General features: G+C 38.1%; 2 protein-coding genes and 1 long non-coding RNA gene across 5 annotated transcripts in view; 2 read left to right on the top strand and 1 right to left on the bottom strand.

Annotated features, from left to right (window-relative positions):
* The window catches only part of LOC117328675 (RNA-binding protein 26-like), a 39,513-nt gene extending 36,887 nt beyond the window's left edge, over positions 1 to 2,626 (bottom strand). The window contains exons 1-2 of the mRNA XM_033886124.1: positions 2,376 to 2,626; positions 949 to 1,067 (exon numbers count right to left, since the gene is read on the bottom strand). Coding sequence (XP_033742015.1) covers positions 949 to 1,067; positions 2,376 to 2,434 — 178 coding nt within the window. The 5' untranslated portion in view covers positions 2,435 to 2,626. The remainder of the gene's footprint in view (positions 1 to 948; positions 1,068 to 2,375) is intronic.
* Positions 2,627 to 2,834: 208 nt separating this feature from the next.
* LOC117328673 (ATPase family protein 2 homolog) lies at positions 2,835 to 25,763 on the top strand. 3 transcript variants are annotated; one of them, XM_033886121.1, is made up of 15 exons: positions 2,835 to 3,078; positions 4,592 to 4,859; positions 7,115 to 7,173; positions 7,488 to 8,063; positions 8,522 to 8,651; positions 10,714 to 10,770; positions 11,842 to 11,965; positions 12,843 to 12,974; positions 14,640 to 14,757; positions 15,684 to 15,832; positions 16,253 to 16,462; positions 21,475 to 21,608; positions 23,123 to 23,249; positions 24,263 to 24,427; positions 25,544 to 25,763. In XM_033886121.1, the coding sequence occupies exons 1-15, from the start codon at positions 2,886 to 2,888 to the stop codon at positions 25,718 to 25,720; spliced, it is 2,619 nt and encodes an 872-aa protein (XP_033742012.1). In that variant the 5' UTR covers positions 2,835 to 2,885; the 3' UTR covers positions 25,721 to 25,763. The 3 variants fall into 3 exon arrangements, with proteins under 3 accessions (XP_033742012.1, XP_033742014.1, XP_033742013.1); XM_033886123.1 differs by lacking the exons at positions 23,123 to 23,249; positions 24,263 to 24,427; positions 25,544 to 25,763 and adding an exon at positions 22,871 to 23,102; XM_033886122.1 differs by lacking the exons at positions 23,123 to 23,249; positions 24,263 to 24,427; positions 25,544 to 25,763 and adding an exon at positions 22,621 to 22,853.
* LOC117328674 lies at positions 16,970 to 21,083 on the top strand. Its single transcript, XR_004532997.1, has 3 exons — positions 16,970 to 17,160; positions 17,203 to 17,489; positions 20,343 to 21,083. It is a non-coding gene; the product is annotated as an uncharacterized LOC117328674 (long non-coding RNA).
* Positions 25,764 to 26,029: the final 266 nt, after the last annotated feature.

Below are 26,029 nucleotides of genomic sequence, written 5' to 3'. Positions count from 1 at the left end.
AGGGATCGATGAGATATGAATGATTATATAGCCTAGGTCTTAAATTATTTTTCAACTTTTGGCTCAAAAAAATCTAATTCAGCGAAAGAAATTTCACTTTGGTGAAAATTTGGTGTAAGAATTTCAAATGCTGGTGTGAACCCTGCCATGCTTTGGCTACATTAAAGTCAAAAGACTTTCCCCTATAACTTTGACGTTGAGAAAACAAACTGGTACCCTTCCTCTACTAATCGCTACCTAAGGCTGTAGTTACTGTCCATTAAAGCAGGTCATATGGACGGTTAGAGACTGACTCAGTGACTGATATGTAGTGGCTTCCTGAGTTAACAGTGTGAAGTAATCTAGACTGCCTCTGTTGAATATTCATTATAATTTTTGTTCACTATTGGAACAAAATAAAGCATGTCGCAAGGTAGTTAAGTGTGTTGCAGGATTTTTAAGCATGTTGCGAGCTTTCTAAAGCATGTCGCAGCAACATCGCGGAGAACCTTGTCTGATGAGTCAATATACTGTAGCATCTAAAAAAGTATGCTTTCATTTATAAATGAAGATGAAAACATAAGCAGGGCTTTTTCTCACTGATTTGGGAAGGGGCCTTTTTGTCTCATTTTGGAAAGAAAATCGATAAATTGGGAAATATTTTTCAGGAGTAAACTGCAAATTTTGGGAATTTGGCTTAAATATGAAATAATTTCAATTGGGAATGGGGCCTATTAACGACCCCAAGAAGCCCTCATAAAAAGCCCTGACTGTTATACTTACATTATTGTGTTTAAAGAAACTAAGTTCCTTGGGGTGGGGAAAGACCCCAGGGCCTATTTTTACATCATAATTGTTGACGGACAACAGATGCCATGGTATGACATAAGCTCACCTTGGTCCTTCGAACCAGATGGGCTAACAAATAACTAATTACAGCGAACCTGAAAATCTGATTATTATACTTACTGCTTTGGAGAAAAACATCTAACTGGTCTAAGAAAACTGCCTCCAATTCCTTTTCTGTCTTGTCTTTTTTCAGAAGTGCAACTACGTATTTCGCAAGGGGATCTGGATCAGCATCACATCTGCAAAATAAAGATAACGATTCATACAAATATGTACTGCATCCACATTCAAAATGTTCTCGTGTTTGATAGAATCTACTTACTGGTTTTACCTCCAACTTGCTAGGTTTCATTTCACTGAATATACCAGTCAGTGTTTTGTGGGTGTTATATTATTACAGTACATACCAAAAAGAAAAGGTAGAGAGGTTAGGAATTCTAAATATTTTAGAAAATGTAGCATGGGAACCCTAACGGATTCCAATGCCATTTGCCCACCATATATCTTGCTGCCATATCGACAATAACAACATTAAAACCACTGTTCATTGCTTAAATGAATCTAGACTTTAATAGTCCTGCCTTGAAAATGCCCAAAAAACTTCAAGCTTAAGTTATAGGCATAAAAAGATAGGGTCAGTAATATTACCAGGTAGTCAGTATTTGAAACACCACAAAAGCTAGCAATTGGACTATATATAGCTACGCAGCTGAAATGACCATATCTATCAACCATCATATTTAACCCATTTGCCATTTCAACCCAGTAACCTCAGTACACACTGTCCCCTTAGTGTTTCCGCCTCGTGAATAGACCCCCTAGTCACCAACAAGTGTCCAGGAATATTGTACATGTGCTTTCCATAATGTCTGAGGACACCCTACAGGATACCAGGCCTATTTTCTGCCTTTTAATGTTATGTACTGTCCATACAAGAGCTGACCATGCCCTAACGGCTATGTTGCCTAACTTTGGAAGAATATATTAAATGAATGATGATCAGTGAGTAAAATATGTTTGCAAGCTAATAATATAATCTTACTTTCAAATCGATGTACAGTAAAAAGCTTTTGTGCCAGGTTGAAGGGAATGGGGTGGAGGGGCAAGGGGTGGGATGCTGTTCAAATGCTGAGGGTGGGTCAGATTTTTTTTTTCATTTTCTGCATGGGTCGATTTCTAATGTAAAATCGACACAGGTCAGCTTTTAAGCTGATACATGTAAACCATGCGGTAGTACATGCAAACGATGAATAAGATATTACAGGAGAGAACATATTATAAGAAGACGCAGCATTCTAAACAATTAGTACTTGAATAAAACCGAACACAGCTTATAACCTACAACCCCCCCCCCCCCCCCCCCGCTTAAAAAATCTACGCATATGGAGCCGGTTTCGATTGTAACAAGAGAAGTATAATCAATCAATACACCAATATAAAACACGACCTTATAAAAATAAACAGTCAGTACGTAATAACTTATGATGACTTTCAAAATACACAAGTCTATAAATGAATACGCCACCCATGTCAGCTGTATGTCTTACATTGGTGTCAACGTTTTCGTGAGCCAGATTTTCAACGCGTCCAAATTTTCGACAATCATTTTCCAACAAAAAGCTGTAGGTCACTGCATATACATCTGTTTCAGATCAAAGGCTTTCTTTTTGACATCAGCTACATACTGTCACAGTTTGGATATGGATTATTTCATAACTTAGCAGGTCAACATGTGTTTACTTTTTGCTCAAACGTTCAGGTACGATACCTAAAATGGCGACGTACTCTCGTTTCATATCACGTGAGTCAACGATTTTCATTGAAAACATGTTTGATAAAATTACACGATTTGGCATCAATATTGTCATTTGAATCCTAATTTTTCCTAAATACTTAATTAACATTTCGATAAAACCCCAACAAATACAGAAAGAATCGTCAACAGAAAATTAATCGTGTAAAAACTTAAATTTTCTCGCGAGATTAGAGCGAGACTACTGCACGTGTTGACAAAATGAAAGCAGACTGTAAGAGTGAGGAAAATCTGACGCTCCGTTATGCCTCCTAAATCAAAGATTCCAAAGCCGGAATGGCAGCAATGTGTTCGTTGTTTGTGTATCATAAACTCAAAAGATTTATCAAAACACGCAAAAGAATGCCAAATTACTGCAGAAAAAGAACAATTTCAACATGGATATATTTGGAATGACACTTTGCATGGAGTGATCTCCCTTTATCACTCGGCTGATGGTAAATACATGTAGGGCCAATGCCCAATGGTGTAGAATCTAGCTACGATGCACTATATGCCCTACTGCTATAGCGGGAACCCATTTGACCCATACAGCTTAAGCCACAATTATTAAAATTATTGTGAATAAAGAAAATCAAATAGAGTGTATACATATCTTGGCCCAGTTGCATTGTTCAAAAGGTGATTAGACTAATTAATCATAATTTAACAACAATTTTTACAATCCTGATAAAATCATTTTTGTTAAAACTAGCTTGACAAAATTGTATGAGACTATGACACTGCTCAGTCTCTTCCTATCTGCCCACTTGAAGGAATATATCTACACAGGTATTGAAGTAAATGAGGAATGAGATTTTCAGTAATTAAGCTATTAAAAGGCATTTTATAACTGCATACATGTATATATACGACAAGCCTTTTAAACATTTTTTTCCCTCCAAGGTAATTTGATTAAGATTTATTTCACTTAAGGTCTTTGATTTGAGCGCAAACAGAATTTCACTTTCAAGACATAAGTGCCAAACAAATTGTTGAAAGTTAGGATTGTTTTTTTTTTCTTAATCTTAAGATGAATCATGACACTCCCTAAAGTGCGCCAGGATAACTTTGATACTGCTGTATCACAGAAATATTCAATATCATTAAATATGACAATGGAATGCTAATAGAGTATATAACTATTAATATTATGTTTTATGCAGATAAATCAATATCAATAAATGACTGGTGTTGATCAGTAATTGGCAAAAAACTTTTAATGAAAATTTGAGAAATGTAAGGCAATGTTGACTATCCAAGGAACATTTGGTCTGAATGATAACGCATGTGCACATGTAACTGAATGTCATGTGTCAAAAAACACCTGGAATAAACCTACACAGGCTAGCCACACGTGTAATTATATATCTGGTTAACTTATATTGACATGCCTATAATTCTTTGTGTGCAACTGAAACAACTTAAGCATTTAGAGAGCTTATATATCTAATATGTTTTTCTGTGAAACAGTTAGAATTATCTCATTGTATTTGTGTTGATCTATGTCGTGCCAGGATTTCTTTTTGTAAGAAAACAATCTGATAAAGCTCAAATTAGGCAGTTTATATAGTTTTATATAATTAGCTTTTTTTAATCATGAAAATTGTCAATACAACACTAATTTTGATAATTTAAATAAGTCAAGCCTGGCACGACATAGATAAACACTAATTCAATGATATCATTGAAACTATATATTTCACACACAAAATAGTTTTAGATAAGCTCTCTGAATTCTGTAGTTTCTGATTACCGGTATATACCAATTATAAAACTAGGTTATTTTATCTAATTCAAATAATTTTATATTGAAACATCTGTTTTTAAGTTTTTGTAACTAATCCTTTAAGAAATAAAGCACAACAAAACATTTGTGGAGGGGTTCATCATTGATTACAAACTGAAAAATGTATGTAGTGTGGATGATTTTCATTTCAAGTTTTATTCTTTCATTATTTTATTACACAGGACCAAGTCTGCCCAGTCAACTGCAGGATGACATTGTTTTATTGAATGTGAGTTCTATGATGATGTGTGGCCTGTCAATTGGGAAGCCATGTATTGTTGATGAGCAGTATGTCAGGATAGCATGGCCATCAGCCGCCGTTGCACCAGGCTCAATACAGGTCCCTCAAGACACACTGGTGACGCTAGGGAGACAGTTGGGCGATATAGTCACAGTTTCTGTTATACAGTCAGAACCAATATTGGCTGCACAGGTGGTTTTCTCGCCAAGGTGAGACCTGTTATCAATACATTATTTTGTTAAGTAATTTTACAAAATCATATTCAAATTGTTATGGAAGTTTAATATTCATTATAATTTTTAAAAGAATGAATTGTGTGGTAATTATACCCTCCGGTAATAACTCCTTGGTGATTACCTACTCCATCTCCATGGTAATATGATCCTCTACCTGGATATATCTACTTGGTTACATCTCCCTGGTAATGTCTCCCTGGTAATGTCCCCCTAGTAACATCTCCCTACTAACATCTCCCTGGTAATGTCCCCCTAGTAACATCTCCATGGTAATGTCCCCCTAGTAATGCCCCCCTAGTAACATCTCCCTACTAACATCTCCCTGGTAATGTCCCCCTAGTAACATCTCCATGGTAATGTCCCCCTAGTAACATGTCCATGGTAATGTCCCCCTAGTAACATCTCCATGGTAATGTCCCCCTAATAACATCTCCATGGTAATGTCCCTCTGGTTATGTCCCCCTAGTAACATCTCTCTGGTAATGTCCCCCTAGTAACATCTCCCTGGTAATCTCCCTCTGGTAATATCTCCCTAGTAACATCTCCCTGGTAACCCCCCCCCCCCCCCCTCGTAATGTCCCCCTAGTAACATCTCCCTGGTAATCTACACCTGGTAATGTCCCCCTAGTAACATCTCTCTGGTAATGTCCCCCTAGTAACATCTCCCTGGTAATCTCCCTCTGGTAATGTCCCCCTAGTAACATCTCTCTGGTAATGTCCCCCTAGTAACATCTCCCTGGTAATCTCCCTCTGGTAATGTCCCCCTAGTAACATCTCTCTGGTAATGTCCCCCTAGTAACATCTCCCTGGTAACCCCCCCCCCCCCCCCCCCCCCCCTCGTAATGTCCCCCTAGTAACATCTCCCTGGTAATCTACACCTGGTAATGTCCCCCTAGTAACGTCTCCCTGGTAATCTCTCCCTGGTAATGTCCCCCTAGTAACGTCTCCCTGGTAATCTCCCCCTGGTATTGTCCCCCTAGTAACATCTCCCTGGTAATCTACACCTGGTAATGTCCCCCTAGTAACGTCTCCCTGGTAATCTCCCCCTGGTAATGTCCCCCTAGTAACGTCTCCCTGGTAATATCCCCCTGGTAATGTCCCCCTAGTAACGTCTCCCTGGTAATATCCCCCTGGTAATGTCCCCCTAGTAACGTCTCCCTGGTAATCTCCCCCTGGTAATATCCCCCTAGTAACATCTCCCTGGTAATCTCTCCCTGGTAATGTCCCCCTAGTAACATCTCCCTGGTAATATCCCCCTGGTAATGTCCCCCTAGTAACGTCTCCCTGGTAATCTCCACCTGGTAATGTCCCCCTAGTAACGTCTCCCCCTGGTAATGTCCCCCTAGTAACGTCTCCCTAGTAATGTCCCCCTGGTAATGTCCCCCTAGTAACGTCTCCCTGGTAATCTCCCCCTGGTAATGTCCCCCTAGTAACGTCTCCCTGGTAATCTCCCCCTGGTAATGTCCCCCTAGTAACGTCTCCCTGGTAATATCCCCCTGGTGATGTCCCCCTAGTAACGTCTCCCTGGTAATCTCCCCCTGGTAATGTCCCCCTAGTAACATCTCCCTGGTAATCTCTCCCTGGTAATGTCCCCCTAGTAACATCTCCCTGGTAATATCCCCCTGGTAATGTCCCCCTAGTAACATCTCCCTGGTAATCTCTCCCTGGTAATGTCCCCCTAGTAACATCTCCCTGATAATCTCCCTCTGGTAATGTCCCCCTAGTAACATCTCCCTGGTAATATCCCCCTGGTAATGTCCCCCTAGTAACGTCTCCCTGGTAATCTCCCCCTGGTAATGTCCCCCTAGTAACATCTCCCTGGTAATATCCCCTGGTAATGTCCCCCTAGTAACATCTCCCTGGTAATCTCCCCCTGGTAATATCCCCTGGTAATGTCCCCCTAGTAACGTCTCCCTGGTAATCTGCCCCTGGTAATGTCCCCCTGGTAATCTCTCCCTGGTAATGTCCCCCTAGTAACATCTCCCTGGTAATCTCCCTCTGGTAATATCTCCCTGGTAATAGGAGACAATATTGATTTTAGTATGATAGATCTTTTAGTATATATAAAGGTGTGCTCTCTCCTATCTTTACAATCCTGATCTAATTGTTGATATCATTTTAATAGTTTCAGCAGGTTATGATAAATTTCCAGTACTATACTAGGCCTGCACGCTATGACCTTGTCTGTGATACCAGGTAATACTGGATTGTTTTTATTGTTTCTTTAGAGAATGGAATGATGTATTTGAAGATGATCAGTTTGAGAAATACCTGAAGCACCATATGTGTATGTATTTACTACTGCAACAAAGTAATTTTGATGTTTTCTCTTCCTTAAATAAAATTGTCCTTGCATTGGGCCTGATAGGTTATAGAGACTGGAGTTAAATATCCTTGTAAGACTTGTGATAAAAGATAGAATTTAAAATTAATTAGTATCTTGAACCACATAAAGAAGATTTAAATGTTCTATTTATACCAATGTATTACTCAGGAGTAAGAATTAATCTATTGGAGTCAGTACTATTACTCAGTAAGAATTAAACCCTTGACAGTGGTATGACAATTGACTGCATGATTTGTTAATCTTTCTTTCTGTAGGTGGAAGGTCTCTAGCTCTTGGAAATGTTGTGAGCATGTCATATTACGGACAAAGGTGTCGACTTGAGGTCACAGAGATCAGTCAGTGGAATGCATGTGAGAAGAAAGTTCATATACCACGTGATAGATTGGACACCAGTAGGATACAGGAGCTGGCTACAGACTTATCACAAATGGAGTTATCTACTGACTCCAGTTTATCTTTGTTAGACAAATCAGATACATGTGTTCCCTCTACTCCAATGAAAGGCTCCAATAACAGTAGCTTCAGTATTGATAGTGTGTGTTCGCCTTCTTCCTCAAGTACTCCAGACATTAAAAACCGGTCCCTAATAGATACCAACTTCCAGACACCCCAAAAAACAGACGCTGTGAAAAATGTTCATAAGACATTCCATAAAGTGACTGAAAATACTAGGGTTGTTGTTTCTAAACCAACCACAGATGAGTTGACAGAGTCAGAGAGGAAGAAATCTATAACATTTGGTATGATTGGAGGCTTGTCAAAGCAGATCATGTCATTGAAGGAGATGATACATCTACCTCTCCATTCTCCGGATGTGTTCAAGTCTTATGGTCAGTAGCTATATAACAGAGATTTAATCAGTATAGACATATACATTATAAAGATATCCATTTCCAAAATCAAAATCATTGCCTTCAGAAGAATTAAGAATTTACTATTTAGTGCATGTTTAAAAACTTTTCTGGTTTTGTATTGCTTGTTAGTAGATAACCCATGTACAGTATATGGGAGCCGGATATCTGCAGACTTAAATTTATAAAACAATTATTTTGGCTTGTGCGTGCTATCTATCTAATTAAGTTGATTAAGTACCAGGTGAACGATACAAGCCTAGTGGACCTCTTCTTAAAAAAGCAATATCCAGTACATGTAGTAGACCTTATGAGTGTTTAACTGTACCTGACTTATTCCTATGTCGTTATCTAATGGAAATCAAAGGAAGCATGATCCATATTTGTTAGTTAAGAAATTTGAAATCATAACATAACTGATTTTGATACCATTACAGGACTACCCCTGCCCCGAGGTGTCCTCCTGTTTGGACCCTCTGGTACAGGGAAGACAATGTTACTCAAGGCCATAGCCAACCAACCAGGGGTGCATGTTATAGAGATTAACTCGTCTGATATTATAAGCAAGTAAGTTGGTACAAAGTTTGTCTATAATGTCTAAAATGTGTTTTCTTCAAACCTTTGAAATGAGAAGATTCTTTGTCACATTTACAGCCCATCATCATTAGATGGTTGGCTATTCAATTCACCCTGTGACTGTCATCCTTCTGTCTGTTAACAATCATTGTTATTGCTATTTCATGAGACGTACTGGACAAATGTTTTTAGCCATGGCATCTGTCAACAATTTAACAAAAAACATCTTATTCTTCTTAATTGTCAATTGAAATTTAACCTTAATCCCTTAATCGACTGCAAACATCTGTGGTGGGGACTCAAAAAGCTACAGATGATGGGGCTTATTTTTTAAATTTCATCAGATGGTCATCTTTGATTTTGACAGTTAAGTAAAGGAAGGCATTTCAAAGATAGTTGATCCATGAATTTTGGTATTGCTATTTCTAATGCACAGAAAGTTCTTCATAGCTGCTGAACATTTTGTTATCAAGATTTTATGGAGCAAAGTTGGCCAAATTCAAACAAGTAGAGAATTGACCAAAATCAAGGTCACAAGGTTGATGTCATTTGGGTCTTAAGTTCAAGGTCATTCATTTGGGTCTTAAGTTCAAGGATATTAGATCTATGATAGTAACCCTGGCTGTTATTGGGGTGTGTTTGTTATATGGTTCTAATTTTTTTAATGAAGCTATAACAAATGAGTATTAAATGTTTTTTTACATTTCTGTAAAACTGAATGTGAAAAGTAACAAGATTCACATCATAGTACAAAGTGTATAATATATAAATTTTTGTAGATTTGGGCAGATGGCTAATTATAGCATCTTGATGATTAAGGGATAACTAGCCACACAATGGGGATGTTGCTGACCTGTTCTGGTTTAAATAGCCACACAATGGGGCTGTTGCTGACCTGTTCTGGTTTAAATAGCCACACAATGGGGCTGTTGCTGACCTGTTCTGGTTTAAATAGCCACACAATGGGGCTGTTGCTGACCTGTTCTGGTTTAAATAGCCACACAATGGGGATGTTGCTGACCTGTCAGTTCTGGTTTAAATAGCCACACAATGGGGATGTTGCTGACCTGTCAGTTCTGGTTTAAATAGCCACACAATGGGGATGTTGCTGACCTGTCAGTTCTGGTTTAAATAGCCACACAATGGGGATGTTGCTGACCTGTTCTGGTTTAAATAGCCACACAATGGGGATGTTGCTGACCTGTTCTGGTTTAAATAGCCACACAATGGGGATGTTGCTGACCTGTCAGTTCTGGTTTAAATAGCCACACAATGGGGATGTTGCTGACCTGTTCTGGTTTAAATAGCCACACCATGGGGATGTTGCTGACCTGTTCTGGTTTAAATAGCCACACAATGGGGATTTTGCTGACCTGTCAGTTCTGGTTTAAATAGCCACACAATGGGGATGTTGCTGACCTGTTCTGGTATAAATAGCCACATAATGGGGATGTTGCTGACCTGTCAGTTCTGGTTTAAATAGCCACATAATGGGGATGTTGCTGACCTGTCAGTTCTGGTTTAAGTAGCCACACAATGGGGCTGTTGCTGACCTGTTCTGGTTTAAATAGCCACACAATGGGGATGTTGCTGACCTGTTCTGATTTAAATAGCCACATAATGGGGATGTTGCTGACCTGTCAGTTCTGGTTTAAATAGCCACACAATGGGGATGTTGCTGACCTGTTCTGGTTTAAATAGCCACATAATGGGGATGTTGCTGACCTGTTCTGGTATAAATGAATCATTCTTGATATACTTTTAAGATCACAGGGGTTAGATGTGCTAAATGTATCGGCTGATAAGTGTAGCGTAGCATAGTGCAATTAACCTTGGGTCTCTGATGACGGCTATCAGTATATATATCACAACTTTGGTGAACGATAAGGCTCATGGACCTCTTGTAGATATTGTTGTAGGTTTTATGCTGAACTTGAATCTGAAATTAAGTGTGATTATTGTTGTAGGTTTTATGTTGAATCTGAAATTGATGTGTGATTATTGTTGTAGGTTTTATGTTGAATCTGAAATTGATGTGTGATTATTGTTGTAGGTTTTATGGAGAATCTGAGGGAAACCTTCGAAATGTGTTCAAAGAGGCTGTGGAAAGGTACGCAAGTGGAAATCATTCTAATCTTTAAAAAATCAATGAAAATTATTCTTCAGACTTGTTTCCGCTAACCCTACGACCCTGTATTTATGTGCCTAACTTGAAGTTTTTTAAACCATTTTCAAGGAAGGACTATTAAAGAAAAGATTGCTTGTCTATATAACCTTAGTAAAAATTATTTAAAAAACAAAAAGATTTCCCTACCTACCTACTTTATTTTTTTCTGGCATGTTAGTGGAAACACTTGTATTTTTTTCAAATCCTCAGTAACACAGCACCACTGGTGTTATTTAATTGACAATTTATTTTTACTTTACAATGATTACATCTCTGCTATATCCAATCTTTTGTCTCTAACCAATATTGTTTCCTTTGCTCTCCTTAGCTCATAATGATCCTTAGTTCTCCTTCAAGAATCTCTCTTTTTAATCATGCAAGGGAGCTCTCAAGGGAGTCTTGAGTCACTTTTACCATATTCCCTCTATGGGAATTACCCCATCCCCATCCAGGGGAATTCTCGCTTCTGATCCAGGGGTTTTCTCTCCCTTCCCAATCCGTGGGAGTTCTCTCCCTTCCCAATACATTGGAGTTATCTCCCTTCCCAATACATGAGAGTTCTCTCCCTTATCAGTACAGAGGAGTTCTCTCCCTTCTCAATACAGGGGAGTTCTCTCCCTTCTCAATACAGGGGAGTTCTCTCCCTTCTCAATACAGGGGAGTTCTCTCCCTTCTCAATCCATGGGAGTTCTCTCCCTTCTCAATACAGGGGAGTTATCTCCCTTCTCAATACAGGGTAGTTCTCTCCCTCCCCAATACATGGGAGTTATCTCCCTTCCAAATACAGGAGAGTTCTCTCCCTTCTCAAGAAAGATACAAGATGCTAGAAACTTTGTTTTCCGTCGAATATTTAGAACAAGAACATAAACTTTTCATCTAAGTATGTCTCTCTCTGAGACTGTTTTATTTATACTGTTCCCATCAACTAATTATCAACCCATTGTGTTACATTCATTAGACAACAAAGCTATAATATTCACTGGAGGAGATACTAACTTATTGTACTGGTTACAGATCACCAAGCATCATCATTATGGATGATGTTGATTCACTGTTTCCACGGAGAGACAGCACACAAAATGAGTCTCAGAAACGCTTGGTGGCAACGCTTCTGACTCTGATGGATGGAATAGACACGGTAAGATTAAACATCAACACAATAAAGGTGATTAGGGCCTAGTGAGTAAAAACGAAACAATATCAAACAAATCATGTAAACATTTTAAAATATATGAATTTTTTTGTACAGTCGTGTGTAGTTTAAAATGAAAATGTGGCTATGGTTACTCAAATCTTGTAACACAAACCAACAGCTTTTAGATATATGTAGTTCAAATTTTGTACAAGTATATGTTAACAGTCTGGAAAAGAATTTTTAGTTTTGCTATGTATCAAAATTTTCTGTTGTAGATTGTAGATCAATGTACTTAGTAATCTTATAAAAAGTGTTTTAATGGTTCATTGTATGCAGTGCAAAAAATTATCTTACTCAAGAAAATTAATGTTCATAATTTTGTTCTTTTCATAACTCATTATAGAAGTATTTCACATTTTTTCATTTATTTCCTTTGAATTAAAAAGGATCGAGATTGGAATATTTTGATGCAACATACATTATCATTATTTTCCAGGCCAGTAAGTGTTTTGTTATGGTGATCGCGGCCTGCTGTATGCCACATTATCATTATTTTCTAGGCCAGTAAATGTTTTGTTATGGTGATCGCGACCTGCTGTATGCCACATTATCATTATTTTCCAGGCCAGTAAGTGTTTTGTTATGGTGATCGCGGCCTGCTGTATGCCATATTATCATTATTTTCCAGGCCAGTCAGTGTTTTGTTATGGTGATCGCGGCCTGCTGTATGCCACATTATCATTATTTTCCAGGCCAGTCAGTGTTTTGTTATGGTGATCACGGCCTGCTGTATGCCACATTATCATTATTTTCCAGGCCAGTCAGTGTTTTGTTATGGTAATCGCGGCCTTCAGTATGCCACATTATCATTATTTTCCAGGCCAGTCAGTGTTTTGTTATGGTGATCGCGGCCTGCTGTCTGCCGGACTCCCTGGATCCTGCCATCAGAAGGCCAGGGCGATTTGACAGGGAGATAGAAATTGGTGTTCCCACAGCGACAGATAGACTGGAGGTCAGGTTAATAGTCTCTTATCCTACTCCAAATGTTCAATTTGTCAGGTAACATCTCTTGACATTTAGATTGTCAGGTAATTTCTCTTGACATTTAGATTGTCAGGTAATTTCTCTTGACATTTAGATTGTCAGGTAACATCTCTTGACATTTAGATTATCAGGTAACATCTCTTGACATTTAGATTGTCAGGTAATTTCTCTTTGACATTTAGATTGTCAGGTAACATCTCTTGACATTTAGATTGTCAGGTAACATCTCTTGACATTTAGATTGTCAGGTAATTTCTCTTGACATTTAGATTGTCAGGTAATTTCTCTTGACATTTAGATTGTCAGGTAACATCTCTTGACATTTAGATTGTCGGGTAATTTCTCTTTGACATTTAGATTGTCCGTTAATTCCTCTTGACATTTAGATTATCAGGTAATTTCTCTTTGACATTTAGATTGTCAGGTAATTTCTCTTTGACATTTAGATTGTCAGGTAACCTTTGCTTATGCGGTATCTTTGACTTTAGATTACAGAATTTGACAAGTATAGTAATTCTTGACATTAGATTGTAGGGAATCTCTTAATTAATAACTTCACATTTGATGCTCAGTCAATTTCTTAGAGACATGTGTTGAAATTCTCATGACATTAGTTTAGGACCTGATAACGATCTCTTTGCTTGATTGATTATGACATGAACATAATTTCTCTTGAAAAGATTTAAACTTCTCTACATTGAGTTGTCCATCAACTCTGGACATTTGGTTGTCAGGTAACTCTTGACTTAAGCGGTAAGGTCTCAAATGTTTTGTATTTTTCATCTCATCAACATTTAACAGGAACCACTTGATTTGTAAACTTTTGACATAATGGTTCAGTAATTCTCTTTGAATTTAGATTGTTCAGGAACATCTCGACATAGTGTGGATTCTGACTTAATGTAGTTTTACCTGAATTAGATTCCTGAAATTCTCTGACAAATGTCAGGTAATTTCTCTTTGACATTTAGATTGTCAGGTAACATCTCTTGACATTTAGATTGTCAGGTAATTTCTCTTGACATTTAGATTGTCAGGTAACATCTCTTGACATTTAGATTGTCAGGTAATTTCTCTTGACATTTAGATTGTCAGGTAATTTCTCTTGACATTTAGATTGTCGGGTAATTTCTCTTGACATTTAGATTGTCGGGTAATTTCTCTTGACATTTAGATTGTCGGGTAACATCTCTTGACATTTAGATTGTCAGGTAATTTCTCTTGACATTTAGATTGTCAGGTAACATCTCTTGACATTTAGATTGTCAGGTAACATCTCTTGACATTTAGATTGTCAGGTAATCTCTTTGACATTTAGATTGTCAGGTAACATCTCTTGACATTTAGATTATCAGGTAACATCTCTTGACATTTAGAATGTCGGGTAACATCTCTTGACATTTAGATTGTCAGGTAATTTCTCTTGACATTTAGATTGTCAGGTAATTTCTCTTGACATTTAGATTGTCAGGTAATTTCTCTTGACACTTAGATTGTCGGGTAACATCTGTTGACATTTAGATTGTCAGGTAACATCTCTTGACATTAAGATTGTCCAATATTGTATAATGACAACAATGAAGTTCTTATCTCCAGTGTTGTAATGTATCACCTTTGTTGATTACGATTCCAGATATTGCAGTGTCTGATGGCTACAGTGCCCAATTCCCTCAGTGTAACAGAAATGACGGAAATCGCGGAAACAGCACATGGTTATGTTGGTGCAGATCTGGCTTATGTTTGTCAGCAAGGTATCTTTATGTTTCTATGTGAAAAGTTAAGTAATAAGTGAATTATCTGTTGTCATATTGATACCAGTATTGACGTGCCTCAGTGATTATGTATTAGAGTACCAGTATTGACATGCCTCAGTGATTATGTATAAGAGTACCAGTATTGACGTGCCTCAGTGATTATGTATAAGAGTACCAGTATTGACGTGCCTCAGTGATTATGTATTAGAGTACCAGTATTGACGTGCCTCAGTGATTATGTATTAGAGTACCAGTATTGACATGCCTCAGTGATTATGTATAAGAGTACCAGTATTGACGTGCCTCAGTGATTATGTATAAGAGTACCAGTGTTGACATTACTCAATGATTATGTATTAGGCTGATAACTATCTCTTTTGCTATTGATTATGATTCATGAAAAATTCTTGAAAACACATTTTAAACTTCATCTCCAATTCGCATGGTGCCATCAAGCTGGAATTTGGTGGTGGGGGTGTTAAGGAAAAGGAGTCATCAAAGTTTTGTTATTTTTCAGCCTCATAAAAACTTTAACATGGCAGCCACGGTGGCCATTTTGTAATATTATTGCACAATCATGGTTTTCCTGAACAACACATATTTCAAATTTCTTCTCAAGTTCCACTAGTGGGATTCAGCTCTAACTTACCTGAAATGATCCTGATAATGTCCTGACCAAGTGCTGTTATTTTTGGGGTCGTCAAATCCAAGATGGTCACCATGGCTGTCAGTTTGACTTCCCACTCAGCCGACATATGGCTTTAGTTGATTTAGGGAAAGTGGCTGATTCTAGGTGATCATTAACCTGTGTAAGTACATTTTACATGTCACAGTGCTATACAGCTACTGAGTATGTATACTACAATCTAGTACTTGATGTCAGATGATAAGGCCCATGACCTCTTGTTTTCTTTTTGTGTCAGCTAGTTTCAGTTCTGTAAAAAGACACCTCCGCAACCATAACAACCTGCAGACAGTGCCCACTGCGGTCATAACAAGGGAGGATATGGCCGTGGCTATGACAACTGTGCAACCCAGTGCAATGAGGGAGGTCCAGTTAGAAATCCCAAAGGTGAGATTATACAAAGGTGAGATTATACAAAGGTGAGATTATACAAAGGTGAGATGATACAAAGGTGAGATTATACAAAGGTGAGATTATACAAAGGTGAGACTATACAAAGGTTAGATTATACAAAGGTGAGATTATACAAAGGTGAGATGATACCAAGGTGAGATTACACAAAGGTGAGATTATACAAAGGTGAGATTATACAAAGGTGAGACTATACAAAGGTGAGATGATACCAAGGTGAGATGATACCAAGGTGAGATTATACAAAGGTGAGATGATACCAAGGTGAGATTATACAAAGGTCAGATGATACCAAGGTCAGATTATAAAGAGGTGAGATTATAAAGAGGTGAGATTATATAAGATTATACGAATAAAATACAAAAGTGAGATTATAACCTTGTCCTGTGTCCCTAGGTGCTATGGAGTGACGTTGGAGGTCAAGAGGAGGTCAAGTTGAAATTGAAGCAGGCAGTGGAGTGGCCTTTGAAGCATCCAGAAGCCTTCCTTAGGATGGGCATCAAACCTCCTCGAGGAGTCCTTATGTACGGCCCGCCGGGCTGCTCCAAAACAATGATCGCCAAAGCTTTGGCTACAGAGAGTGGACTAAACTTCCTGGCTGTCAAGGTTAGCTTATAGGGAACTACCCTGATAATGTGGCTGTCAAGGTTAGCTTATAGGGAACTACCCTGATTATGTGGCTGTCAAGGTTAGCTTATAGGGAACTACCCTGATTATGTGGCTGTCAAGGTTAACTTATAGGGAACTACCCTGATTATGTGGCTGTCAAGGTTAGCTTATAAGGAGCTACCCTGATAATGTGGCTGTCAAGGTTAGCTTATAGGGAACTACCCTGATAATGTGGCTGTCAAGGTTAGCTTATAGGGAACTACCCTGATAATGTGGCTGTCAAGGTTAGCTTATAGGGAACTACCCTGATAATGTGGCTGTCAAGGTTAGCTTATAGGGAACTACCCTGATAATGTGGCTGTCAAGGTAAGCTTATAGGGAACTACCCTGATTATGTGGCTGTCAAGGTTAGCTTAAAGGGAACTACCCTAATTATGTGGCTGTCAATGTTAGCTTATAGGAACTACCCCTGATTATGTGGCTGTCAAGGTTAGCTTATAGATAACTACCCTGATTAATGTGGCTGTCAAGGTTAGCTTATAGGAAACTACCCTGATTATGTGGCTGTCAAGGTTAGCTTATAGGGAACTACCCTGATTATGTGGCTGTCAAGGTTAGCTTATAGGGAACTACCCTGATTATGTGGCTGTCAAGGTTAGCTTATAGGGAACTACCCTGATAATGTGGCTGTCAAGGTTAGCTTATAGCAAAATTACCCTGATAATGTGGCTGTCAAGGTTAGCTTATAGGGAACTACCCTGATAATGTGGCTGTCAAGGTTAGCTTATAGATAACTACCCTGATAATGTGGCTGTCAAGGTTAGCTTATAGGGAACTACCCTGATAATGTGGCTGTCAAGGTTAGCTTATAGATAACTACCCTGATAATGTGGCTGTCAAGGTTAGCTTATAGGGAACTCCCCTTATTATGTGGCTGTCAAGGTTAGCTTATAGGGAACTACCCTGATAATGTGGCTGTCAAGGTTAGCTTATAGGGAACTACCCTGATTATGTGGCTGTCAAGGTTAGCTTATGGTAGCAGTGTACAGTAAAAATGCCAAATTCTGAAAAATATGGCACATGTTTTAGATATGTAAACATTGCCAGTTAACCTTACATATAACCTCTAATAAAGTATATATATTTGAAATCTGTACAACATTTTCAATTTTAATAGAGCTCTGAAGGATAAGTAAACTGATATTTTCTGCGATTTTTAGAGCTGTGAATACCATGGTAACAGCTTAAAAAATTCTCAAAAATCGCAAAATATTATGATATTTGACCCAAAATAGCACAATTCTCTACACAATTTTTTTTCTGAAACCTATTTAAAATTAGATATCTCTATCCCAAAGACAGAATTAATCTTGTTTGGACATATGTTGTAAATTAAGTTTTTCCGCTATCTTACCTTTTCTGTGGGCTTCCATTTTGCGCTGTAGTCAAAACTAAATTTCCTGTGTAAACACAGGTTCGGAAAATCCGGATATTTAAAATCCGGAACCAATTTATTGATTTTTGTTTTAATAAATGTGAAGCCTGTATGTACTACTTCATACTGAATATACCAATTATAGTTTACATTTATTTTTTCATTTTTTATGCATATCCTAATACAGGAGTTATTTGCTTAACAAAAAAATCGCCCATGGCCAGGCTGTCTTACTGTGGTGTGCTACCTTATACATCACTTTTGTAATTGTAATTTTACTAAAAACCCCATGAAGGTCTAGAATATGTTCCGACGAACAAAATGACATATCGGGTTACTGTGTATCTTTGATAGTCACCGAGTATTGCTGATTTCCCTGAGAGGTGTATTTTGACAACTTTTTCTCCCAATCCAGTAATAAGGGGAGGTAATTTTAAAGATGAAAACTCCCATAATTCTGTATATCTCTTGAATAAAGTTGTGTTTTGTGTTGAATGTGGTACTTTGAGTCTCTGTGCATGTAATCAAGCAAAAAATACTATACAACTATCAAATTTAGCCTTGTAATATGACGTCATAGTTACCATGACGTCATCAGTAAATATGACGTCATCAGATGGTATCTATGACGTCATAAATACTCAATGGTGTCATAATAAATAACCAAATTCCTTTCCAAACCTCAGCTTAGCAACACATGCAATATTCTAACTGATAAATCATGACATGACATCCAAGATTTCAAAATGTCATGCCTATGACATCACAGTCATCTGTTTCCACCCCGGTAATTCAGATATGTACCAATGATCATGTGAAAGTGTCCGCTGATCCCATTTTATGCGGAAAATGCTATTTTTTCTGCTCTACTGAAGGAAATGACAATAATTGACAATATTGTATCAACCGTACACTCATGATCAATCAATTGAAATTACATGCTTACCATTGTATAAATAAACTGAAAATAATGGTTTCACCAAATATTTCAAAAAATAACACTTACTCTAATAGTTTCCATGGATACGGGGTAATAAATCAGGTAAAACAAACCAGAATCCAGTCTATATGGTTTGTTAGATACCCAATAAGTTATTTTGGGTTTGTTATAAAACATAGAATATCTTTTCAATTTACACTGACTCATTAACATTATGCTTAATTAACCCACCCTTAAAATGGGTAGATATGCGAGTTACCTCCCTTGATTCCTCTAATATGACAAGCCAGATAATAAACAAGTTTTAGATTGTTTTTATGCATTTTTGAGCAATAATGAATTAAAATGAAGCTTAATCAAGCATAATTAAGCACAATTTCCAAGAAATAACATTTTTCAGCCCTTATAAGGTAGCAGTGTACAGTAAAAATGCCAAATTCTGAAAAATATGGCACATGTTTTAGATATGTAAACATTGCCAGTTAACCTTACATATAACCTCTAATAAAGTATATATATTTGAAATCTGTACAACATTTTCAATTTTAATAGAGCTCTGAAGGATAAGTAAACTGATATTTTCTGCGATTTTTAGAGCTGTGAATACCATGGTAACAGCTTAAAAAATTCTCAAAAATCGCAAAATATTATGATATTTGACCCAAAATAGCACAATTCTCTACACAATTTTTTTTCTGAAACCTATTTAAAATTAGATATCTCTATCCCAAAGACAGAATTAATCTTGTTTGGACATATGTTGTAAATTAAGTTTTTCCGCTATCTTACCTTTTCTGTGGGCTTCCATTTTGCGCCGTAGTCAAAACTAAATTTCCTGTGTAAACACAGGTTCGGAAAATCCGGATATTTAAAATCCGGAACCAATTTATTGATTTTTGTTTTAATAAATGTGAAGCCTGTATGTACTACTTCATACTGAATATACCAATTATAGTTTACATTTATTTTTTCATTTTTTATGCATATCCTAATACAGGAGTTATTTGCTTAACAAAAAAATCGCCCATGGCCAGGCTGTCTTACTGTGGTGTGCTACCTATAGGGAACTACCCTGATAATGTGGCTGTCAAGGTTAGCTTATAGGGAACTCCCCTTATTATGTGGCTGTCAAGGTTAGCTTATAGGGAACTCCCCTTATTATGTGGCTGTCAAGGTTAGCTTATAGGGATCTACCCTGATTATGTGGCTGTCAAGGTTAGCTTATAGGGAACTCCCCTTATTATGTGGCTGTCAAGGTTAGCTTATAGGGAACTCCCCTGATAATGTGGCTGTCAAGGTTAGCTTATAGGGAACTCCCCTTATTATGTGGCTGTCAAGGTTAGCTTATAGGAAACTACCACGATAATGTGGCTGTCAAGGTCAGCTTATAGGAAACTACCACGATAATGTGGCTGTCAAGGTAAGCTTATAGGGAACTACCCTGATAATGTGGCTGTCAAGGTAAGCTTATAGGGAACTACCCTGATAATGTGGCTGTCAAGGTTAGCTTATAGATAACTACCCTGATTATGTGGCTGTCAAGGTAAGCTTATAGGGAACTACCCTGATTATGTGGCTGTCAAGGTTAGCTTATAGGGAACTACCACGATAATGTGGCTGTCAAGGTTAGCTTATAGGGAACTACCCTGATAATGTGGCTGTCAAGGTTAGCTTATAGGGAACTACCCTGATTTATGTGGTATATTGCAATTTATAGGATCACAAATGTTGGTTTTGCTTTTTAGGTCACCTGAGATGAATTCTCAAGTGACCTATTCTAACCGCCTTTTGTCTGTTGTCGAGCATCATCTGTCGTCCATTCATAAATAATTTACATTTTCGACTTCTTCTCCAAAACAGCTGAACCAAATTCAACGAAATTTTGCAGGAAGGTTCCATGGCCAAAGGTCAACCAAACTGTGAATCATATGGTCCCAACCCTCCAGGAGCCTGAGGGGCAGGGCCAAAATTGTGAATTTCATGACCCTGGAGTCTCCCTTTTCCCCCTGGGAAAGGGGGTAAAGTTTACTATAGTTTATATAGGGAAATCACATTTTTGAGCATTTTTATTCCAATTGCCATTGGAAATAATACAAACTTGGTTAGAATTATCAGTATGGAATGCCTGTTGTAAACTATATGTATATTGGCACTGACTGACCCCCAAGGGCTTATGGGCAGGGCCAAAAAGGGTCAAATTAACTGAAATTTCAAGAGACCTAAATAAGGTGGAATCAAATACACTTCATGGATGGAAAGGTCTTAAGGTGCTTTAGCAAATTGTGAATTTCATGACCCTGAGGGTAACATTTTTGCCCCTGGGGAGGGGTTATTTTCTATAGTTTATATAGGGAAATCACATTTTTGACTATCATTTGATTTCTATTGGAACTCTTTCTAACTTTGTTAACATTATCAGCATAGGATGACAGCTTGATGGTATGTACATGTTGGCCCTGATTGACCCACTTGGCTGATTAGCAGGGCAAAAAGGATTGATTAAATTAACTTAAATATTTCAAAACTCAGGTGACCGTTAAGGCCCATGGGCCTTTGTTAAGTTTTGAAGGGAAGATTAAGAAGTAAAATACAATATCCATTGTTTATTTGTGTAATTTTACCAACATGTTGCAGGGTCCTGAGTTATTCAGTAAGTGGGTCGGCGAGTCAGAGAGAGCAGTCAGAGAATTGTTCAGAAAGGCTAGATCTGCATCACCGTCTATTATATTCTTTGATGAGATCGACGCTCTCGCTGTTGAAAGAGGAAGGTATATAGTTATATACTGTACAGTAGATTATGAAGGATTAAAAAGGGATTAATTTATTAGCTCACCTACCTAAGTGACTCATGCCGCAGTGTGGCATGTTTACCGTCTGTCTGTTCGTCTGACTGGCATCAACTTTTCACTTTAAAAAACTTCTTCTCAAAAACTGAAAGGACCAGGGTCATGATATTAGCTCTGTAGACAGCAGGGATGAAACCATGTTCGTTCAAATAAATGACCATGACCATTGAAGGTCACAGGGATAAAATATACCAAAATCTTCAAATGACTTATTCTCAATGACAAAGAGGCTTGAAATTGGACCTGAAGCATTCTGGGTTGAAGGATTACCTGGTTTGTTGACCTACTTTTAAGGTCGTAAGGGTCAAACATGCTTTTAAAAACTTCTTCTCAATAACCAAGAGACCCAGGGTCATTATATTGGACCTATAGTATGGTAGGATGAAGGGTTACAATGTTTGATAAAATAAATGACCTTGACCTACTTTCAAGGTCACATGGATCAAAAATCTTTACATGATTTCTTCTATTCATAAAGAGACCCACAGACTTGATATCATAACTGTCCTGTGCTGGGTGGATGAGCTACATGGTTTGTTGGCCTACTTTTAACGTCACAGAGTTCAAATAAACTTAAATCTTTGAACAACTTATCAATAACCAGGACACCCAGAGACCTGATATTTAAATGAATGACCTATACCAACTTTCAAGGTCACAAGGCTTATGCTTATATGTATAAACAGGTTCTTTTCATTGATACTTTATATTGTGTCTGTAGCATGCTGAGTTGAAGGGCTACCAAGTTTGTTCAGATTTAATGACCTTGACATTCTTTCAAAGTCCCAGGGATCAAATATGGGAAAATCTTCAAATGACATCTTTTTTATAACCAAGAGGCCCAGATACCTGATATTGGGTCTTTGGCATGCTGGGATGACGGGCTAATGTGGGTGACTGTGTGCTGTATTAAGTCTGTGTTGTTTGTTGACAGTTCCTCGGGTGGTAGTAATGTGGGTGACTGTGTACTGTATTAAGTCTGTGTTGTTTGTTGACAGTTCCTCGGGTGGTAGTAATGTGGGTGACTGTGTACTGTATTAAGTCTGTGTTGTTTGTTGACAGTTCCTCGGGTGGTAGTAATGTGGGTGACTGTGTACTGTATTAAGTCTGTGGTGTTTGACAGTTCCTCGGGTGGTAGTAATGTGGGTGACTGTGTGCTGTATTAAGTCTGTGTTGTTTGACAGTTCCTCGGGTGGTAGTAATGTGGGTGACCGTGTACTGTATTAAGTCTGTGGTGTTTGACAGTTCCTCGGGTGGTAGTAATGTGGGTGACCGTGTACTGTATTAAGTCTGTGTTGTTTGACAGTTCCTCGGGTGGTAGTAATGTGGGTGACCGTGTACTGTATTAAGTCTGTGTTGTTTGTTGACAGTTCCTCGGGTGGTAGTAATGTGGGTGACTGTGTACTGTATTAAGTCTGTGTTTTGTTTGTTGACAGTTCCTCGGGTGGTAGTAATGTGGGTGACCGTGTGCTGGCCCAGCTGTTGACAGAGATAGACGGTGTCGATGGTCTACAGGATGTCACGGTGATTGCAGCTACCAACCGTCCAGATATGATTGACAAGGTACTTGACATTATGTTATTTTTAGCTTATGCTGTGACGCGGTGCCCGGTATCTGTCCGTCGTCTGGCCATCCGTCTGGCGTCAACTTTTCCATTTAAACAACTTCTTCTCAATAACCAAGAGGCCCAGAGACCTAATATTGGGCCTGTAGCTTGCTGGGGTGAAGTGCTCCAAGTTTGTTCAAATGAATGACCTTGACTTACATTCAAGGTCACAGGGGTCAAATAGGCTGAAATGTTTAAAAAACTTTTTCTCAACAACCCAGAGTTCCAGAGACCTGATATTGGGTCTGGAGCATGCTGTGAAGAAAGGCTACCCAGTTTGTTCAAATGAATGATATTGACCTCCATTACAGGTCACAAGGGTAAAAAAGACTAACATACTTATACAACCTCCTCTCAATAACCACGGCACCCAGGAACTTGATATTGAGTCTGTAGCATGCTGAGGTGAAAATCTACCAGGTTTGTTCAATGAATGACATTGACCTTCATTCAAGACCACAAAATACATGTAGGCTAAATTATTTAAACGACTTTTTCTCAATAACCAAGTTTGTATCAAAGTGCATAACCTTGACATACCTTCATGGTCACAGGGGTCAAATATGCTAAATTCTTAATAAGCAAGAGGTCAAGGGACTTGATATTCAGCCTGTAGCTAGCTTGGGTGAAAAGCTAATTTAAGGTAACAGGCTAAACATATAGGCTAAAATCTTTAATTCACATCTCCTTAGTAACCATCAGGTCAAGGGAGTCGGTATTAGGTATTATAGCATACTAGGGTGAAGGGCTACCAAATTTTTTCAAATAAATGACTTCTCCAAACTTACCCTCTCTAAACCAGCCAAATATGCGTGTGCTTGATCAGTTTTGAGAAGTTCCACTAGTAGTAGTACTCATTACTATTCTCTTTCAACTTATTTCATTCTCAGGACACTGATACAGTTTTCATTACTGTCTCATACTGTTGTATATTATTTGTGTGATCATGTTTGTTTCCCTTTTACCCAGGCCCTGATGCGGCCAGGCAGACTGGACAGGATACTCTATGTACCTCTACCAGATGCAGAAACCAGACAGGAAATCTTCAGAATTAATATGGCGAGGATGCCTATAGACAGTGAAGTTGAGGTGGAATCTCTAGTGAGGAGGACTGCAGATTACTCTGGTGCTGAGGTGAGATTAATAAACCACTTCAGGGCTGAGATAGGATGATTAAAGTGATTAGTTTGGTTCTGAAGCGGCGGGCCGCGGTGGCCGAGTGGTTAAGGTGTCCTGACACTTTATCACTAGCCCTCCACCTCTGGGTTGCGAGTTTGAAACCTACGTGGGGCAGTTGCCAGGTACTGACCGTAGGCCGGTGGTTTTTCTCCGGGTACTCCGGCTTTCCTCCACCTCCAAAACCTGGCACGTCCTTAAATGACCCTGGCTGTTAATAGGACGTTAAACAAAAACAAACCAAACATTGGTTCTGAAGCAAGCTTACTGCAGTTTCCCTTAGTCACATTCAAATTCATGCAGATTTGATATAGTAAAATTCAGTCTCTGAATGACTACAATGACAATGTAGTAGTAGACTGATGGAGTAAATTCTCTCTTCATATGAATTATCCAATACAATTTATGATAATTTTGAGCACCTGATGGACCAGCTTTTAAAACTATTTATCCAGCACCAATAAGTACCAGATAGATGACTTGTTTTAATATTGCCTGTGATACAGTTAAAATCACATGGTGTTAATACAACATCTGCAGCTGTGGTAGTGTTGTCAACATTTCACTTTGAATTTTACTGTTAGATCCTTTACTCAAAAACAATTTTGATAGTTATATCAACCCAACCTGGAATATAGTTGAATTGTAGTATGGGTACCTCAACCTGCCCTATAGATTACATGAATTTTAATGTTTAGCCCCCCCCCCCCCCAGGGATAAAGTTTATTGGGCATCTTTGTTGTAGTTTTGGGTTAAAAACCTTAAATTTTGATAAATTTATTCAAAATCTTAATAGAAATGACACATTAAGGTGAATTTCAAGAATTAGCTATTTGGTAAAAAAAAGTGATATTTAATGTTTTGCAATGCACCAGTAAATACACATGTCTAGAGTGCTTTCATACTTTCAAGTGGAGGTTTGTTTGGTTGCTTTTGGAATAAAAATATTGAAATTTTAGTGCATTTTGTAGTTTCCTAGACGAGAGATATAGTTACCGGTATGTGTAATTCTTGTGAGGTACTGTTTTAAGTTGTCTCACTGCTTTATGATATCTTTCACTTTTTCGTTTCCAGGTATCAGCAGTATGTCACGAAGCTGCAATGTTTGCCCTACAAGAAGACATAGACAGCCAGACTGTACATGCACGCCACTTTGATGAAGCTCTTACTATTATCAAACCTAGGATTACTGCTCAACTTATACAATATTACAAAAACTATCAACTAGAAAAAGGCATGCAGAAAATTTGATTTATTTGTTCAACCTATAAATAAAGACTTATATGAACATTTTTATCGGTGTATGTGGCATATGTTTCAAAAGGTTGCTGTGGTTACCATTATGATTTTGAATTTAGTGGATACACATCAGCTCTCGGTATGTCTTATGTGACAATGATGGTTTAAAACCTGTAGTATAGGATAGAATATTCCCGTATTCAGAATCAAGAACATGTGTGGAACAGCACAATACTAACACCAAGATAACTGTTTCTGTCAAGACTAGACTGGACTTTGGATAGTACAAGTTTTACCTGTCACAATCACAAAACACTGGTC

This window comes from Pecten maximus, chromosome 6, assembly GCF_902652985.1.
Source record: "Pecten maximus chromosome 6, xPecMax1.1, whole genome shotgun sequence".
Taxonomy (NCBI): domain Eukaryota; kingdom Metazoa; phylum Mollusca; class Bivalvia; order Pectinida; family Pectinidae; genus Pecten; species Pecten maximus.
The sequence above is the reverse complement of the archived record's forward strand: the minus strand, read 5'-3'. Positions and strand labels throughout refer to the sequence as shown.